The 17622-nt window shown below is 38.3% G+C and overlaps 1 protein-coding gene across 11 annotated transcripts in view; it reads right to left on the reverse strand.

The window, feature by feature from the left end:
* PTPRK (protein tyrosine phosphatase receptor type K) overlaps positions 1–17622 on the reverse strand; it is a 354281-nt gene that overhangs the window by 32392 nt on the left and 304267 nt on the right. For 5 of the 11 annotated variants that reach the window (XM_075203040.1, XM_075203044.1, XM_075203041.1 and 2 more), the window contains 8 exons: positions 15313–15473; positions 9101–9288; positions 8845–8932; positions 6991–7067; positions 6759–6776; positions 3859–3895; positions 3252–3349; positions 2967–3083 (listed from right to left, as the gene is read on the reverse strand). In XM_075203040.1, the coding sequence (XP_075059141.1) occupies positions 2967–3083; positions 3252–3349; positions 3859–3895; positions 6759–6776; positions 6991–7067; positions 8845–8932; positions 9101–9288; positions 15313–15473 (784 nt within the window). Of the gene's footprint in view, positions 1–2966; positions 3084–3251; positions 3350–3858; positions 3896–6758; positions 6777–6990; positions 7068–8844; positions 8933–9100; positions 9289–10153; positions 10166–13357; positions 13394–15312; positions 15474–17622 lie in introns of all 11 variants that reach the window. The other 6 variants (XM_075203042.1, XM_075203046.1, XM_075203043.1 and 3 more) reach the window with 2 other exon arrangements.

Genomic DNA, 17622 nt, shown 5'->3' on the forward strand with positions numbered 1-17622 from the left:
TCTATCCTGTATCCCCCTGATATAATGCCTCGAATCCAGGGGTCCTGGGAGGACTCTGCCCACTGTTGAAGAAAAAGAGACAGACGACCTCCCACTGGGGTTTCCTCCCGGGGAACCAAGTGGTCGTCAGGACGCAGGCTTCTCCTGAGTCCTGGAGGCCTGGCGCCTGGCCGAAAAAGAGGATCTTCCTCTAGAGGAGGAGCCTCGGGCATTTGGCTGTGTACCCCTAAACGACTGTCCTCTGGACAAGGAGGATCCTCGAAAGGGCTGACGGAAGGAGCTGAACCGGGGTTTTTTGCTTCTACCTGGGAAAACCGGCAAGGAAGTACTCTTGCCCCCCGTAGCCTGGGATATTAAGGTATCTAATTCCGGTCCAAACAAACCTGCTGCTGAAAAAGGAATGATTTCAACAGATTTTTTTGATTCTGCATCTCCTTCCCAGGATTTCAGCCATAGAGTTCTTCTAGCTGAAACTGATGCAGCCTGTATAGAGGAGGAGACAGCCGCTGAATTTTGAGCCGCCTCATAAATGTACCCCGATGCCTCTTTTAAGTGTAAGGCCAAGGGGAGTAATTCAGAACCCTGTAAGGCCTCTGCCAGCTGGTCTGCCCATACTTCCATGGCTCTAGCCACCCAAGCTGAAGCGAATGTGGGTCTAAAGGACGAACCTGCAGCCGCAAAGATAGACTTCAGTTGGGATTCAACCTTCCGGTCATTGGCATCCGGAAGGGAAGCTGAACCAGGAGCTGGAAGTAAGGTGTGTTTTGCTAAACGTGCAATAGGCACATCTACTTTTGGGATACTTTCCCAACGAATTACCTCCTCCTCCTGTAAGGGGTACAAGGAGGAGAATCTTTTGGGAACTGAGAACCTCTTCTCAGGTTGTTTCCATGCTGCTTCAGCAATATCTACGAGTTCCCTAGAAGGGGGAAAACGGCAAGCCTTTCTTTTGGCTTTCTTGAACAGAATTCTGTCTCTAGGCGTAGGATCCTCCGGTTCTGGGAGGTCTAACGCTTGTCTAACTGCAAAAACCAAATCATTAACAAATTGGTTTCTAGAACTATCCTCCTGTTCCGAAGACTGAACTTGGTCAGAATCGGAATACACTGCCCCCTCATCCTCAGAAGATTCCTCAGAATCTGAAAGGACCATGATAGGGTTATTCAATCTAGGTCTCTTCCTTTTAGCGTACGGGATGTTTGGGGACTCAAGCAACAAATTAAGCTTATTTAAACCTTTAAGGAAAGCTGTGGACCATGTCGCTTCTGTGGAGATAGTGTTTTGGTCAGAAAAAGAAGAGGAAGGTCCTGGTAAGGACGCTCCAATAGACCCTGTAGTAACAGGGAGGCCCAGCTGAGTGCTATTACTAGAAGCCACCGAAGTAGCCATATTAGATAGCAAATGGTTAGATTGTAATACCATCTGAGCTAAGGAGGAAACCGACTGTGTCAGGGAGGCCACCCAGGCCGGCTCCTCCGTCAGAGGGGCTGTGGGCTGATGAGTCCGCACAATGGAAGCCCCTGCATCACAGGCAGAACAGAGGGCCAATTTAGGGTCCCCCTGCCCACACGGTAATTTAACTTGACATTTTGAGCAAGTAAAATATTTTGCAATAGGGCCCTTTCCCTTATCTGTCATTTTTTATAAAGGAAGGCACACCAAACACACAGATTAAAGGGTTAATCTAGCTGTGTAACAGAGAGAATAGAGAGAGATATGTATGCAGAAAACAAATTGTATAACAAGAAACAACTAATCTGTATAATAAAAGTTGTACTTGCAATAATTAAACACCAATTGTTTTGTAGGTAAGCAGGAGACTATAATGTAAACCTTACAGCCTACTTTTTTTTCACAGAAAATAAACAATATGTGTGTTTAAAGGCAATACTTAGCCCAGGGCCATAAAGGAGAGAAGTCCACGGCAGTCTGTCCAGTGTCTGCTCCCTCAGCTCTGATCTCTCTTCCCGGACTTCCTTTGGCGCCAGAAGACTGGGATATACCATCTCTCTGTGGAAGGAGGGGGGAACTCTATGTATTAGCTCCCCCCTCTTCAATAGCTCCAATCGTTGAAAAAAAGAAAAAAATGGAGCGTGACAGGTAGTGGAGACCCCTTTACAGAGGTCTCCGCAGCGACATACCCGGCGCCCTCCTCCTATGCATGAGGGGGGAACCGTGGTATAGCCCCCTTCCTCCTCTTCTCCATAGCGCTGCTGGCCCGAAATCCAAGATGGTCGCCGCTACTTGCAGATCCGATAACCGGCAATCTATGCCTGTCATGGCAGCGCCGGTTATCGGGGAGGCTGGAGGAGTGCAGCGGTCCATGAGACCGCTTGTCACTCCTCAGTTTAGGCACCCTTTTAGAAAGTTTCCCTGTCAGTGAGAGCCTCTGGCTCCCATCTGACAGGAGAATGCCTGCGCTGCTGGCTGTGAGTGTGTTCTCTCTCATAGAACACACTCCAGCACTGTCACCAGTAAGAAAGATAATAAAAAGTAAAAGAAAGAAATAAAATTTTTTTAAGATTACACTAGCTATAAAAAACGCTGCCCAACTCCAGGGCACCTGAAAAAAACTGAAGAGTCCAGGGGGATTGTAGAGGGGAGGGGTCTGTCGGCAGTACTAAAACTTAACTAGTTAGGTGCCAACTCCCCCAAGCTCTCTCCACAACCCATGGTAAGCAGTGTCCCCCAGACTGGATGAAAGAGAAATTATGTTATATTTTCAATGTATGTGTGCGTTATGTATGCGCATGTTTATACCGTGTATATGTAATGCACACATATATAAAAGGTAAAGTTGGCTCTTTGCCATATCTGTGGGTATTTTTGGGATCTTAGGCTCTGACATGACAGGTTGGCCACCCCTGGTCTAGGTTGTTGCTTTGGCCATGACTACTAATACTTAACTGTAAGCGAGCACAAGGCAGGTACATAGAAGAGGAAATGAAAGTTCTGAGAATTCTTACCCTTTCCAGTGTGAAAGTACGGATCACATACTCAGCCAGTGGTTCCATTTCTACACATGTCACTTTAAAATCTGCATAGACTTCAGTATCATCAGGCCAGTACTTGTAACATTTCACCTGCAACCATAATAAATTTAAAAGACCAAACAGTGCAGATGAAACATATTTTTCTCTAAGATTACTGATATATTTATTTATGTGCAATCAAGATGACCTTACAAACACATTCTATGTTTTAAATGACAGGCACACATTCCCAAGGAAATTGAAAGTGAACACCCATACCCTGCCAACTTCCACTAGATTTGTAACCATAACGATGCACGCAGATTGTTCTTGCCAAATCATCCTCCAGAAATCATAGACTGTTTCATGAACTGGACCTGTAAAGTGAGCAAACAGCATTAAAAAGGTAGTATATGTAATCTAGACATGATATGACTATGACCTCTTTTATATTCGTAGGGAAGAGCATAATAGTTTACACTGTGGGGGCTGGAATAGGAAACCTGTGATTAGAGGGATTCAAATATTGGTTAATACGATTAATAATATTCCCAAGTATTAGGACCTAATCAAATTAACACTGAATACCTGGATTAGCTCATGTAGGGTTCTCCTGAAAGCCTGTACTGCTTCAGAGATGCAATAAGCACGGCATCAGAAATTTATTGCGACACATGGAATTTACTCAGTGAAGTTAAAGCCTTTTCATAAAAGGCAGATATCTTTTATTGAGCAGAATTCCCTTTTACTTATTACAGCAAACAGCACATCTCTCTGTATATCAGTGGTCTTTATTTCTTATTATAGGTTTAATAGAGCAAGTGGAAGCTGGTAAAGAAATTTAAATGAAACCCATTAAATCAGCCAGAATTGCGAATTCTCTTACCTTGTGTAGCAATGTAATGACTCGGCCGCTGGTATCCCTGAAACAACAGGCAAATAATTGTTCATTTTCTGCATTCCTACAGTTCATCATTTGATATGAACATCCAAAGCTATAAAGTCATTTGCCCAAAATTGTAGATAAAACAAATATTTACAAGTTCCACAGTGACCGCCAAACGTAGATATATGTATTAGCTGTAAAACTGTAAAAATGGAAGTCCTGAATGTTTCTCAACACTTCAGCTAGAACTGGTATGCCAGTGAAATCACAAGGTAATTTCTAGAGCTCACATATATCCAGCTTCTGTATTTGTGAATGTAAGCACACAATTCATTTCACTTGTGTAGATCTCTCCGGGAAGTCCGAATATATATGGACTCTGCCCGGTTTCATACATTAGGACTAGAACAATGACTTGTGCATAAGCTCAGTATCCTTGTGAAAAAGAAAACAAAGGGTTCTCTAAATTAAATAAAAGCACAGTTGCCTACTCTCCCGGAATGTCCGGGAGACTCCCGAATTTTTGGGACTCCTGAGAGAGCTGGCAAAAATCCCGGATCCAGCTGTCGCTGTTGTTTAAGATGGTGGAGGCTGGGCCAAACTCGGCATCATGGCCACGCCCCCCTACTGCGATTGGTTAAAACTACCTAAGATTGACAGGGCGGAGCCTAACGACACACCATGCGTGACCACGCCCCCCCCCCCTCAACGGACCCCCTCCCGGACAGCTGCCTTCAAAAGTAGGCAAGTATGAATAAAAGGCTTTCAGGTTTAGGGAAAAAGTTGCATGCAGGAAGGAGTACGGTAAAGTAGCTATGGCCATCAGCTAGTATATGTCAAAGTCATACGCAGCTGCAAAAAGTCAAACTTCTCGCATCATTTTGTTCCAGAAATACTAAACTTACTTTTGTAACAGCAGACTGAGCACTGAGAATGAGCTATGGTTTCTGTAAGGGTGGACACATTTGGGGATGGTCTGTTAAAGACCAAGCATAAAAAGGACACCAATTACTTGATTGCCAATAAACTGTGGACTGCTATCTTTGGTACTGTTTTTTTTTTATTTATGGCCACTACATGTTTGCAGAAATGTCAGTTAAAAGACTATTTAAAGAAAAGGAAAAAAAAAAGTTAAACTGCACAAAACCTTTTTATTTAGTACATATTAAGTTCTATAAATGAAAATGTGAAATCTATCTTTTGAACACTGGTTTCCATAACCGCTAAGCACCAGTAGAGGCTCATGGAGAGACAAGAATTCCAGAGCCATTTTACTGAAGTGCATGTTTACAGTATTTCCCGCTATGCAAATTAATGCATTGATTGTAATTACTGTTGTTTGGTGTGCTCTATTCAGGTCTACAAAATGAACTGGTTTAATTAGCATAATTACGTGACAAATATAGGTTTTTTTAATGTAATGTGCTTGCTAACAAATGTAAGCTAATATGATAATGCACTTAAAGACCACAAGTCTTACATTGAGTGAATGCCATATTAATGACCCTTTTATATGGATGCAAAACATCCACAAAATAACTCTAAAGAAGCATGTTGTCAAAACTGAAGGCAAAAAATCCATTTCACATGCATCTGTTTCACTATGCACACATTTCCAAAAGGAAGCTGATTAAATAGATCTTCCTAGATTTAAACCAAATACACCATGCTGAATAAATATCAAAACCAGTATAAAATCACTGGATTATAAGCAGCCTTGAAATGAGCTAACTGGTCTGGTTGTTTCACAGTAGTCACGTTGAACATTCGGGTCAAATGGAGACTAAATTATTCACTCATCCAATGCAGACACATACAGATTGCAGTCATTCATCAACTAGCTTTTTCTGTATACCCAATCACAATCTAGGATTACTGGCCATACATAAAATATCAATGTCTGAAATTTGTTGGAGAGCATCCAAACTGTCTGTCATTATCGATCCATGCGTGTCCAAGCCTTACCCTGCTCTTCCTTAACACCTAACACTGGACTATGGTACACTAAGGTATGAAGAATGGAAAGATCTATAACATGTCTACTTGTGTGCAAAATATGGGTCTAACATTTTTTTTAATTAGACAAAGAATCCAAGAGTTTAGATTTCAAACAGCATTTATCATCATGATAAGCTGTAAAACATATTAACTCTGTTAATCAGCTCAAATTCAGATACATAGTTTAGGGTATAATATCCATTGAGAAACAAATTGTGTAACAGTCCATTGAAGAAAATAAGATTTAAAACTCTACCCTATGGAGCAGAATGCTCATTTAAAACAGTGGGGAACAAAGGTTCATAATTTGGTCTTTTCGAACAAAACTTTTCATAAATGAGACACTTTGGGGTTAAAGTATAATTATTAGCAGCTAGATTTCATATCTCCTCTTTCTCTACCTATGAGAAATTGCTGCCATAGAATAACCTAACTGGCAAAAATAGGCATCGGCAGAAAAAAAAGCATATATACAAATTTTAAACCTCCAAAAAGTACCGCAATTACGGGGTCAAAACATTTGACAAAAACAGATTATTTTTTAACAAAAAAGTATGGAGCAGCCACACAACCAAAATATTAAAAATAAAAATGAGCATGAAATGTTTACTATTGGGAGAAATATAAAGCATTTCAGGGACCTTACAAAACAAGCTGGACTATTATTTCCAGGGTACAGTATTTCTGCTACATAGTATTAACAACTTAAACAAAAAAAAACAAAACAAAAAAAAAACAAAACACAAAAGAATGAAATGAACACATAGTAAACAAAATTAATCAGGTGAAGCATGCAAAATGTTGGGTAATAAGCAGTAATAGGAATTAGAAAGTAATCAGGAACAATATCTATATTAAATGTTTATTGTAGGGTTCTGTTATTCACATATAGTGGTACTTACATCCCTGTACAGCCAAATCTACAGCCCAAACCAAAGTCAGGTGTGAAAGAAAGCACAACAATGTCAATGTCAGTGAGTACTAAGACTTAGAACAAGGAAAGTGTACAGTTTCTCTTCTTTCAAACACTTGCAATAAACTTCATAAGCATGACATGCGAAAAAACACTCACATACAAAAAGCGGAGAGCTCAAGGCATGCAAGAAGAGAGGAATGGCTGTGCAGCTCACTTACATCAATGTAATTTGCATTTATGTAGTCAGAGGAGGGGTCATCTTCCACTGGCTGCAGGATGACTCGTGAGTGGTCATCTGGTAAAAGAACAAAATAATAAAATATTTAAGTTTGCTCTCTCATTCCCTAAAACCGCTTGCAACACTGTATTAAAATGTTTTTGCAGATTTTAAATCACATTATTACCAGCGGTTCAGACTTCTTAAATACTGTGTGATGGCTGACCATTATGGTCTAATAAGTATGTGCTGGTAGACGATTTAGTTAAACCTTTATTAGTTTATATCAATGAGGAAAAATATGTTGTCACTGTATGCGGACCCCATTGTTTAAATAGTCTGCTGCAAAAAGTGTATCATAAGTTGGAGCCTACCAATTTTTGCACTGAACAGACAAAGGACGTGAACAGTGCACAGTCACATATTTTGATTTGAACATTTAATTAGATTGTGTAGTTTAAACAATCACTTAAACATGGTTTTAAGCTTTTAATTTGTGTTCAGGAGCCAATGTCACAAACTTAAACTTCAAAGTAGAAGATCTCCATCCAATTTTGTTTTAACTCATATCCCCATATTACTAAATAAATGTGAATCTGGAACAGTATTCAAATAGAAGTTTTTCTCTCTAGCAGTAGAGGATAATGGATCCTAGAGCGACTTGGTAGTCAAGAGAATATTACTGACTGACCGCAAGGTCTGTTGAAGTGAATGATTCAGATAGGAAAATGAGAGGGTTATGAACATTAACTGCCATTTTTTAACCTTAACAGACAAAGGTCGGCTGGATCCCGCTCCTGACCAGTAAGAGTGTTAAAAACAAAATTAGTAAATACTTTAACTACATCATAAGGCATATATAGGTGGGTTGAATATCAAGGTGCATTTTGTTTTCAGTGATACATTCCATAATGAAAGAAAAGCTTCATACATTTACAAAACATACCTAACAGCAATAATTTATAAATGCTGTATTGTTATCAGTTAGGGGACATCAATGCTGAAATAATGTAGGTGAGGTTTCCTTTGCGGTCTTCACACGTTTATTGATTTAGAATCACAGAGTGCATAGGTCTACTGATTCCTGCACACCTAGATTTTTCGTATGGTTTATCTCCAGCTATAGGACCATTATAATCTAAAGTGGTTCAATTATTCACCCCTATTCCCAACTCAATTTAGAGAGTACCATAATTTAATATTAAAGTCCAGCAATACATACCTCATAATGATCTTTATGGAGTGCTAACATAGTATAACTCAGAGGGTTCTGAGGAACATCGCAGCTGCCCATTTTTACCAATGCTACAGTAAAATCTCTGCTTCTTTTTTACTCTCTCCTCTATGTGTGCGAGGGAAAATCAGTGGAGATTTCTGCTGCCACGGTGTTCCTCAGAGCATCACTGCTAATTGAATTCCCCCCATAATGTGCTATCATAGTACAGCACACTTGGAAACGAGGACCACCACAACAGTGTAATGCTGTAAACATAATACCTCACCTCTTGGATCCAGCACAAGAGAACAACAACAAGTATAACACAAACGCACAGGTGACTTATTTAAACAATAAAACAGTCAAATCTGAGACCTTAGTAAAATAACTACATACAAAACTATGCAAAGTAGGAAACCAATATAGCTGTACTGCTACATTGTAATAGATAGTAGTGGAGGCCCCCACAACCAGATCTCAGAGGGCTGCCAGTTCTATAATACAGAATTAGCAAATCAATTTTGGCCACCAACTTATAATATTCCATTAATAGTTAGATAACACTTAAAACTAGTCTAAAAGATGCCCTTACAAGCATGGATTCCAGATTGTGAAAAATAAATCCAACATAAGACTTACAGGCTATGATGTTTCCATAACGGTTCTTTGTTCGGTTTTGATCTTTCTTAGCAACATCCCATGATGCAGACTGACCCTCGAAGAAACTCTGCATCATTAAAAAATACACATTACACTAAGCATAAAAACTTAAAGAATTAAGTGTGATAAAACAATTTAATATTAGGTCACATAGCAATATTAAAAATAATTGTGGGCACAAAGAATAAAGTATTTTATTCTTTGGGTGTTGATGGTAATCATCTGTTGCAGTCACCTCATATTCTTCTTTGAATCCATAACTATCAGATGTCTTCATAAGATTAATATGTTGGAGCAAATCAGCCACCCTGATGGCTGGGTGAAGCTGTCCTGTCTGATATGGAGATTCAGTTCCCTCGCACAAGTAACGCGGTACGTCCAAGAGACGACTGGACTCTGCTGCTGTGTTTGTATGGTTTTCATCTACGAACACAGGAAGAAAATTGTGTATCTCAGCCAACAGTGATCAACTCCCATTTGTAATTTTTTTATGTAAGCATAAAATATTAGAAAGGACACCAGTTATATGCACAAAGATCTAATGTACTAATAGAAAGCTAAGGAATAGGCAACAAAAAAGAACAAAGTGACCAATTACATGGAAAAATCAAATGTTTGTTCTTCGAAAGGAATTTGTTCTTCTACTTCAACCTACTATAAAGGCAACAAACAACAAGGGCAATAGCAAACACTCTTGATGCATTACTACTATCAGGAAGTAAATATGTACTAAAGTAAACACATTAAAAAGTTAAACTAAGGAGAATATTAAGGGCTCAATGAGTGAAAATCTGGGAACTTATTGGCAAATGTACATATTGGAGGTAACAATTGCAGCAATGATAAAATGTAATGGTTTATTGCACTCAGATGATAACTAGTCAAATAATGTGTTCTCCTTAACTTTCTAACAGATACTGCATCATGTAGAACTTACTAATTTGCATGTTCATGCTTGTTCCTTTATAGTAGAACTATTCTAAAGATTCTCCTGACCCTGTGAAATGTTCTGGCACTTTAGTACATTAAAATAAGCGGCCATCTTCCATGCTTCACAGGATCTTCTTAAGTCTGTCAGTGGTATAGAGGCACTGAGGGCACACAGCTGGCAGGAACAGCTGGGGGTGGCATTTGAATCAAACGCAGTAGCACTTCTCAGCAAGAACAAAATGTCTAGCATTCTAATTATTGGGACTGTCATAAGCACAAATGATTTCACCTGCAAGAGATTATGTTTGAATTGGACCGTAGTTGAAAGTGTACAAAACACATTGGCCGTCCTACTTACCAGTGATTGGCACTGCATCAGAGCAGCAGGGATAAAAAGATATTTATATATTAATACATGTCTATTACTAAAGTCAAGCTGCATTTGGCAATTGTATGTTTATGGTTTGCATGGATGGTTGAAATGGATTAACAAAACAGCCATGCAGACTAAAAATGTGGAACATAAAACAAGGCATAAAAACAGTAACTGTAAGCCATATTCTCTGCAAGTAAAATACAAAAATAAAATAAAACATTGCCAACATACAAAAGAGGATGTGATCCAGGAAAGTTTGGACAACATCAAAAACAAAAAAAGATTATTGTATATCATTGACCGTCATCTCACAGAATTTAAAAAAAATAAAAGTATTACACACATGGAAAGATAACAGCAATATGGAAATTGTAAAGTGCAAGAAACAGGAGCTTGCAAATATGGCAATTAAATATCTTACAGAGTTATTCAACAATCTCTTTCTTTATTTCATAACCTAGTATCCAAATTAACTAAAATATATTAAAATTAATTTAATATTATATTATATTTTTTTGCATGCTTAGGGTTTTGTTTAAAGAAAATAAAAGTAAATTGGCAAAATGGAAATGTTTATAGTATAGGCACCTAATCCTTGAAGGCCTTAAAATCACGCAAAAACGATTCAGCACAATCCACACACCTAAGCGTTTGTGGTGTTCAGCAAAACTTGTAATAGAGAACTTGCAAATTGCAAAACAATATTTCACAGCCTACAATTTGACTTTTTTGGCATACTGAAGTGAAAATAAGTCTGTGATAATGCCTATTCTTTCCACTTGAATTTAAATGTGTTTTTGTGTAAGTGTAACCAGGTTACCTGTTGGTATTCACTTTATGAGAGCATATTTTTCTTGTTTTATCAGGATGAAAATAAATCGCTTGAAATAGCTTGATATTGTATGTTTATTTCTGGATAAGCTTTTACCATGGGAGAGATAATTGGAAAAGAGGTGTATGAGAGGCATGAAATAGAAAATGTAACCTGAAATAATGTGCCATCTACAAAAGCACTGTGCTCAAAGAAACAATAGATGTAATCTCACACTACCTATTTTGTAGAACGTGTTCAGTTTACCTATACTCCTCTGTTTAAACAATGTGTCAGCAGTGTAAGGATGTGCAATGCATAGCTACGGGGATCTCACAGCTGGGTTTATACAGTAAGTGGTCTGCATATTGCTGGTTTTAACTGCCATTTGTGAAACATTACAAACTTCAATTTACACAGGTCCCCCAATGTCATATAACCAAAGAGAAACACTTAAGATTTGTATAGGGCAGTTCACTTTTGATTCAAATGAGTCTATTTAAGAAAGGACAAAATGTTTTGTTATTTAACAAAGGGTTGTCAGAGAAATCATAATTTCTCCAACATGAACCTAATTATCGGAGCTTGCACCTGTCCCCATAGACCTCTATGAGGACAGTGGCATTACTCAATTTATTAAGCTGTGAAAAGCAAAGCTTATTGCAGCAAAGTAACGCCATCGCCATCTTACCTATCTTTTTCAATGGGATCCAGCTGAAGTGTTTCCGGCTTCGCTGGATCCGTCACGGGGAAATCGCTATGCCCATAGCACTGTCTCCATTCGGTGACAGCACAGTAAACTGTACCACTCTGGGGTCATAAATAGACCCATCAGAAGTTGTTTCTGTACAAATAATTTAAGCTGCAGCGTACTACATGCACCTAAAATACCATAATGTACTAAAGTGTGGATACTATGCAGTAAAAAGTTTGACACTCGCTGGAGTCAGCAGATATTATACAAATTGTACTCTAGGTCAATATGGAAAACCTAGACAAGGGGGGGATCTGGGTTCAAAAAGGCGATAAGTCCAGCGGTATAAATTTGGCACATTAAGATATTTCTCAAAAAAAATATACCAGAAATATGCATGGCATTCTATGGCGTAAGCAATGAGAAAATAGGTAATCATTGGATAGACAAATCTTCAACTGTCAATCTAATAGTTTACCTATACTATCAAGCAGAGAGGAAGCTCAACAGCAAATACCTTATACATGCTGTAAGGAAGCCCATAACAGTGTGGGCAACATGATTTATAAAAAAAAAAAAAAAAAGTCTAGTTTCTCATAGGGCAGTACAAAGTTTTAAATAATTTCCCTGAACATTGTCTTTGATTATTGGTCACTTGAATGGTACAATTTTTTTCTGTTTGCAACTGTCAGTATCTTCTGATTATGTATGCACAAACAACTGCAGTCTTCTACTTCTCTGGTTCTGTAGGCGCGATACATAGCTTAGTATCTTTTTCTTCTGTATCTATTCTCCACAAGTTCTTTTTACCTGTGTGCTGGAGGGAATGCTCAGTATCTGTTATTTTATAGGCCCAGATTTGTGGGTAGGCCACAGAGGCTCAGGACTAGAGGAGGAGTACACCGCTGTCTGCAACTGTTTTTTGCAAGACTTTCCAATAGATTAGTGAGCCCCTGTCTGCCGTCTTCAGTGCCTTATTGCCCCTCTCTCTTGATGGAAGAGCACAGTCAGAAGCTGTATTATAGGCAAACAGCTGCTTGACATTATTTAACATTTTTTTAAAGGATGCTTTTGTAACTGAACAGGTATTAAAATAATTAAATTGGGATATATACACTATTTTCAGATAAGCATGGAAATTGTAGTCAAATTACTGCAAGACTCCATGGACAATGGATAAAATACATCAGCCTTTTATGCCGTCGATGTTTTTGGAATAACAAAGAACAGTAATTCTTCTATACTGATTGGACATGGTGCTGTTGGGGGCATTGTTAGTTGGTCCTAGCATGAACAAAAATATTGATATCCTGGTCTTTGTATATATGGTGTAAGTTTAACACTAATAGTATACAAGAATGGAATTAAGATCATGGCTGGTGAGCATTTTGTGCTAGAGGTTGATGTACAGTGAGTGTGTATAACAGGATCTATACTATACATGACAAATACAGATCCACCTTCCCAGCAAAAAGTGCTGCTGGCAATTCTACTGTTCTGTTATGAACTTGCTTGTACTCCACTAAAATGCAAGGGTGCTAGATAATCACATATTTGCAGCTTTTGGCTCAAATTCATTTGGGAGTCTATGCAGATTAAGGGCTTTTTAACACATTTGTGAGTCACATGCAACAAGATCATTCATGCGTGAACAAGTGATGATGCTAGACTAGGTCCTCACCTAACACAGCAGTCGGCACAAGTGGATCATTGGGCACTGCTGGAAAACAAAGCTCATGAAAATACACATTACCTCCAGTTTGGGCGGTTGGAAAATAAACAGACATAGATATAAGCACAATACATAGACTGCTTTAAAGAGGTGAATTCATCCAAAAAAGCCAAAAATGACTATGTAAATATATGAAAGATCTGCATGAGAGCACCAGCTCCGTCTTAAACCTATAAGCTAGGAAATAACTAACCTATGCAAACTAATATGCACTGGAGCATATGGATTTGTGTATGGGATTAGTCAGAGGTACTGGCACTGATTTTAATAAATCTTTAGAAAAGCACACATCAAGTGACATATATACCAGGGCTTGCCCTGCTGCTTCCAAGTTACAGGACAAACAAAATATGAATGCATGTGCTTCATTCAGCTTCTTTAAATAACATGCATCGATTGTGGACAAACGGGGCATTCTAAAAAGCTGATGCGACAGATGAAGGGCTTAGCATATCAAAGACAGTTGGATCAGCCAATGACAGCATTCCTGTCAGAGATGTATGAAGGAAGCAACTAAGGAGCAGAGTAATGCAAAAAAAGCAGAAAAGTGGCATTTTACAGTAGCAGTCAAACAGGTGTTAGCACTGTATGAAAAGAATGGAACAAATATATCATCAGCACTGGCTGATTATAAACAGTAACTAAAGTGCTACAGTCTTATTAAACCTGTGACCACGTACAGTAAGGACTGCTAACCTAATGGCAATTGTACACATCCACAGCTTTTACTTTTACTATCCTCCAAATGTCCATATCTGGTTGTCTTGGAATGCCTGAGAAGTGTGTGTTTGGTATCATGGGAAGGATGTAGAGTTTTATGTTTAACTATTCAGACTGAGCTCTGATGTGACCTTCAATCTTTAGGGGAATCTTTCATATGTCACAAAAGAGTTACCGGAGCATTGAGAACTTCACATAACTTGGGGACGAACCGTTGTGATGATGTACTACAACTACCCACATCTTCATTTTACTGGCTGCGCTTTGATAAAATTTAAAGTGCTGGATCATTATATTGTTGAGGTTAAAAACATTTGGGGATGCCATAAATGGGGGAATAACAATCGAGAATATTAATATAACTGCATTATGTTTATGTAACACAGCAGCACCAAAGACTTCAGGGAAACATATGTGATCATTCAAAAAAAGGCTCAGAAACACAAAATAATATTTTGTAGAGAGATTCATTGATACAGGTCAGACTTAACAAGACTAACCAGAACTGCAGCATGGCTCTTACTTAGGATCTGCATTTTAAACACTCATACAAGAGTAAGCCTAAAATCTATTCGGCAAAGTTTAAAAGTGCTCATCAAAACATTCATTATAATGAAACATCATAGGCAATACTGCAGTAAATCCATAGAAGAATTGTGCAGTAGAATCTGTAAATTTATTTAGATGTCATTTCATAACTGGTGACAGACAGATCCTGTGGAAATAAAATTTAACCTAAAGTTCTCAGTTGTCAAAATGCCATTAAATGTAAAATACAAGTTACCATTTACAGAAGAGCAACAGGTAGTATACACAAATATGTATGAAAAATTATTAATGACGTTATAAAAACTGAAAATATTCTGAATAAGCCTGTTTTTTTCCAACACACCATGATGCCTGGATGTAAACATTGATGGACTAGACCATGAGACTTTCAGAGAGCAAACTTGGAGACAGCAATAACTCGCACTGAGCTTCAATGAAAGACTACACAGAAAAGGCAACGATGTTAATTTCTGTTATGGTTTGGGAATGTTAAAAGAAGTCTGTTGATACTAGCTAAAGTCAACTGTCCTATGCATAGAACATTTAAGTTACATCTTGTGATGTTATCTCACATGTAATGTGAAGACAGATTTGCAGAAAATGTTGGTGTTTTCCTTTGCTTTGGGAATACTTACATCTGGGGGTGAAGTTGTGAGAGTCCATATAAGTGATAGACAGCGGATCTTCAGCATGCAGAGTACTTTGGTCAGCATAACTTCTATCCATTGCATTCACCATATGAGTCATTTCCTGGCGCGTGTTACCCATGGCATCCTTGCGTTTCTTGGCCAGTTTACTGCAAGGCAAAGTAATTGATCAGTGTCCACTACCTGCACAGGGGGATAAAACTTAATACCAAATGAAAGAAAAAACTTTTAGAACATAGAGATAAACAATTCTTGACATGTGCCAACATTCATAACCTGCTAATTGCAAAATATCAAATATAGCATGTCTTAAAACATAGTAATACACTGGAAATCAAAGTGCTATGCCCAGACTAGGGCAGGCAAAGCAGATGAGTACCAGTCTCTTGCCAAATTGTTTAGTAAGAGTATTGGTCAACATCAAAGATTTAAAATGACTGCAGCCTCCTCCCTCACAAATGTATTCATTCCCCAAATACATTCAAGTTTAAGTATTGTTTTCATTAATGTCTGCCCCCATGGTACTGTAACATAGCAATGCATTTGGTTTGTGAACTTCATAACACTGTCAGCATAAACATGTAACCACAGTAGAAGAAAATTCAAAAACATCTTATAGACAGAAAAGATCAAAACCCTCAATGAGATTAGTTGTAAATAATCTTACTAATTGAGTATAGAAGCAGGCCTATCACTGATTCACATAACGCAGGGTTTCCCAAACCCAGTCCTCAGGGCTCCCCAACAGTGCAGGTTTTACCGAATCACAGGTGACATAATTAGGACCACCTGTGGAGCTGTTCCAATGTGTCAGTCAGTAATGAATACACCTGTGCTCCAGCAAGGAGATATGGAAAACATGCACTGTTAGGGAGCCCTGAGGACTGAGTTTGGGAAACCCTGCGTTATGTGAATGACCTAACGTAAGCAAGACATTTGTTCAGACAAGTAGCTAGTAGGTCCTACAAACTGTACTTTTTGTTCACCATTGGAAGCAAATCTTTCGAATCTATAAATAGCTTAATATCGAGGCCAATAGAAGCAACACAATGAGTAATGTCAGTTACCAATTAGCAGGACAAAACCTCAGTAGGTAGCAAAATTGTATTTGTCAAAATACTCAATGTTTAATACTTCTTCCCATCTTTTACTTTATTCTGTGTAAGCCAGTGTGGCTGCCGGCCAAATCCAAATCTAACTAGCCCTGGTCTTATTCATGCATACATCCTGATAGGGTAAGGACATCTTAGGTGGGGGGTGCAGACAACATCAGGATTTCCTTACAGGTAAGAAACATTGAGCCTGGAGTTTAGAGTTTCAATGCCACCTGCAAATGCTCAAAGCAAGATGAATAAAGACTGTAAACTTACAATGTATAACCTGTGTTTCTATGCTCACATGTAATGCAAACATACATACCAAATAATTATTTCATTCAATTGTGGGTCACATCCAGCCATTAAGAAATGCATATGGCCCCTGTTGACTTTATCCAATTTCCGCCACAGTATTCATCTAGGGCATGTGCCCAGAAGACCACTATTCAACATTAACTTACTGCTTGGATGATGATAACTGCTGTAATCACCAGAACAACAGATGATCTTCCTATGTCCCTCATTTCTAACTGATGGGCAAAACACCCACAAAGTATAACAAAAATATAGGGGGTCTATTTATGACCAATCGCAAACTGCTCATGTTAATTACCATTTCTTATCGCAATGACAAGACATTAACATTGCAATTTATTAAAATTAAACAGCTGGGACAGTAGCTGTGATCATTGTCGGGGTCAAACTCCGACTTTCTAAGCTTGATAAACAGGGCAAAATTAGGGTATGCTTACGATCTGTGTGTGTGGGTAATAAAAATCAATAGTCCAGGTTTTGATTACATGAGTTACCTAAAGTTTCTTAAAAATAAGATTTATAAAATCGTAAGAAAAAAAAATGCTTGATCCCAGTGTTTTGTTTTGTTTTATAGAGACAGAAGAAAGATCCAACTGGATTAAAATTTATTGGTATTAAGCACCTACAAAAGCCATGGCGAGGAGGGGATTATATAGCCTCTTATCTCAAGAATAGAGTTAAATATTATTTATTTTTTCCCTTGCACCAGCAGGACTAAACATAGATTCTGTATATAGGTACCTTTAAACTCATTTAACATATCCTCATATTTTTCATTTTGCTCATTATCGGTATACACATTCAAGCATTTATCCTCTACAGAAGTCTGTTGAACATTAAAGCAATATATTTAAGCCATTCCATTATATATGTATCATATATTGAT

Source organism: Mixophyes fleayi, chromosome 3 (genome assembly GCF_038048845.1).
Source record: "Mixophyes fleayi isolate aMixFle1 chromosome 3, aMixFle1.hap1, whole genome shotgun sequence".
Lineage (NCBI taxonomy): Eukaryota > Metazoa > Chordata > Amphibia > Anura > Limnodynastidae > Mixophyes > Mixophyes fleayi.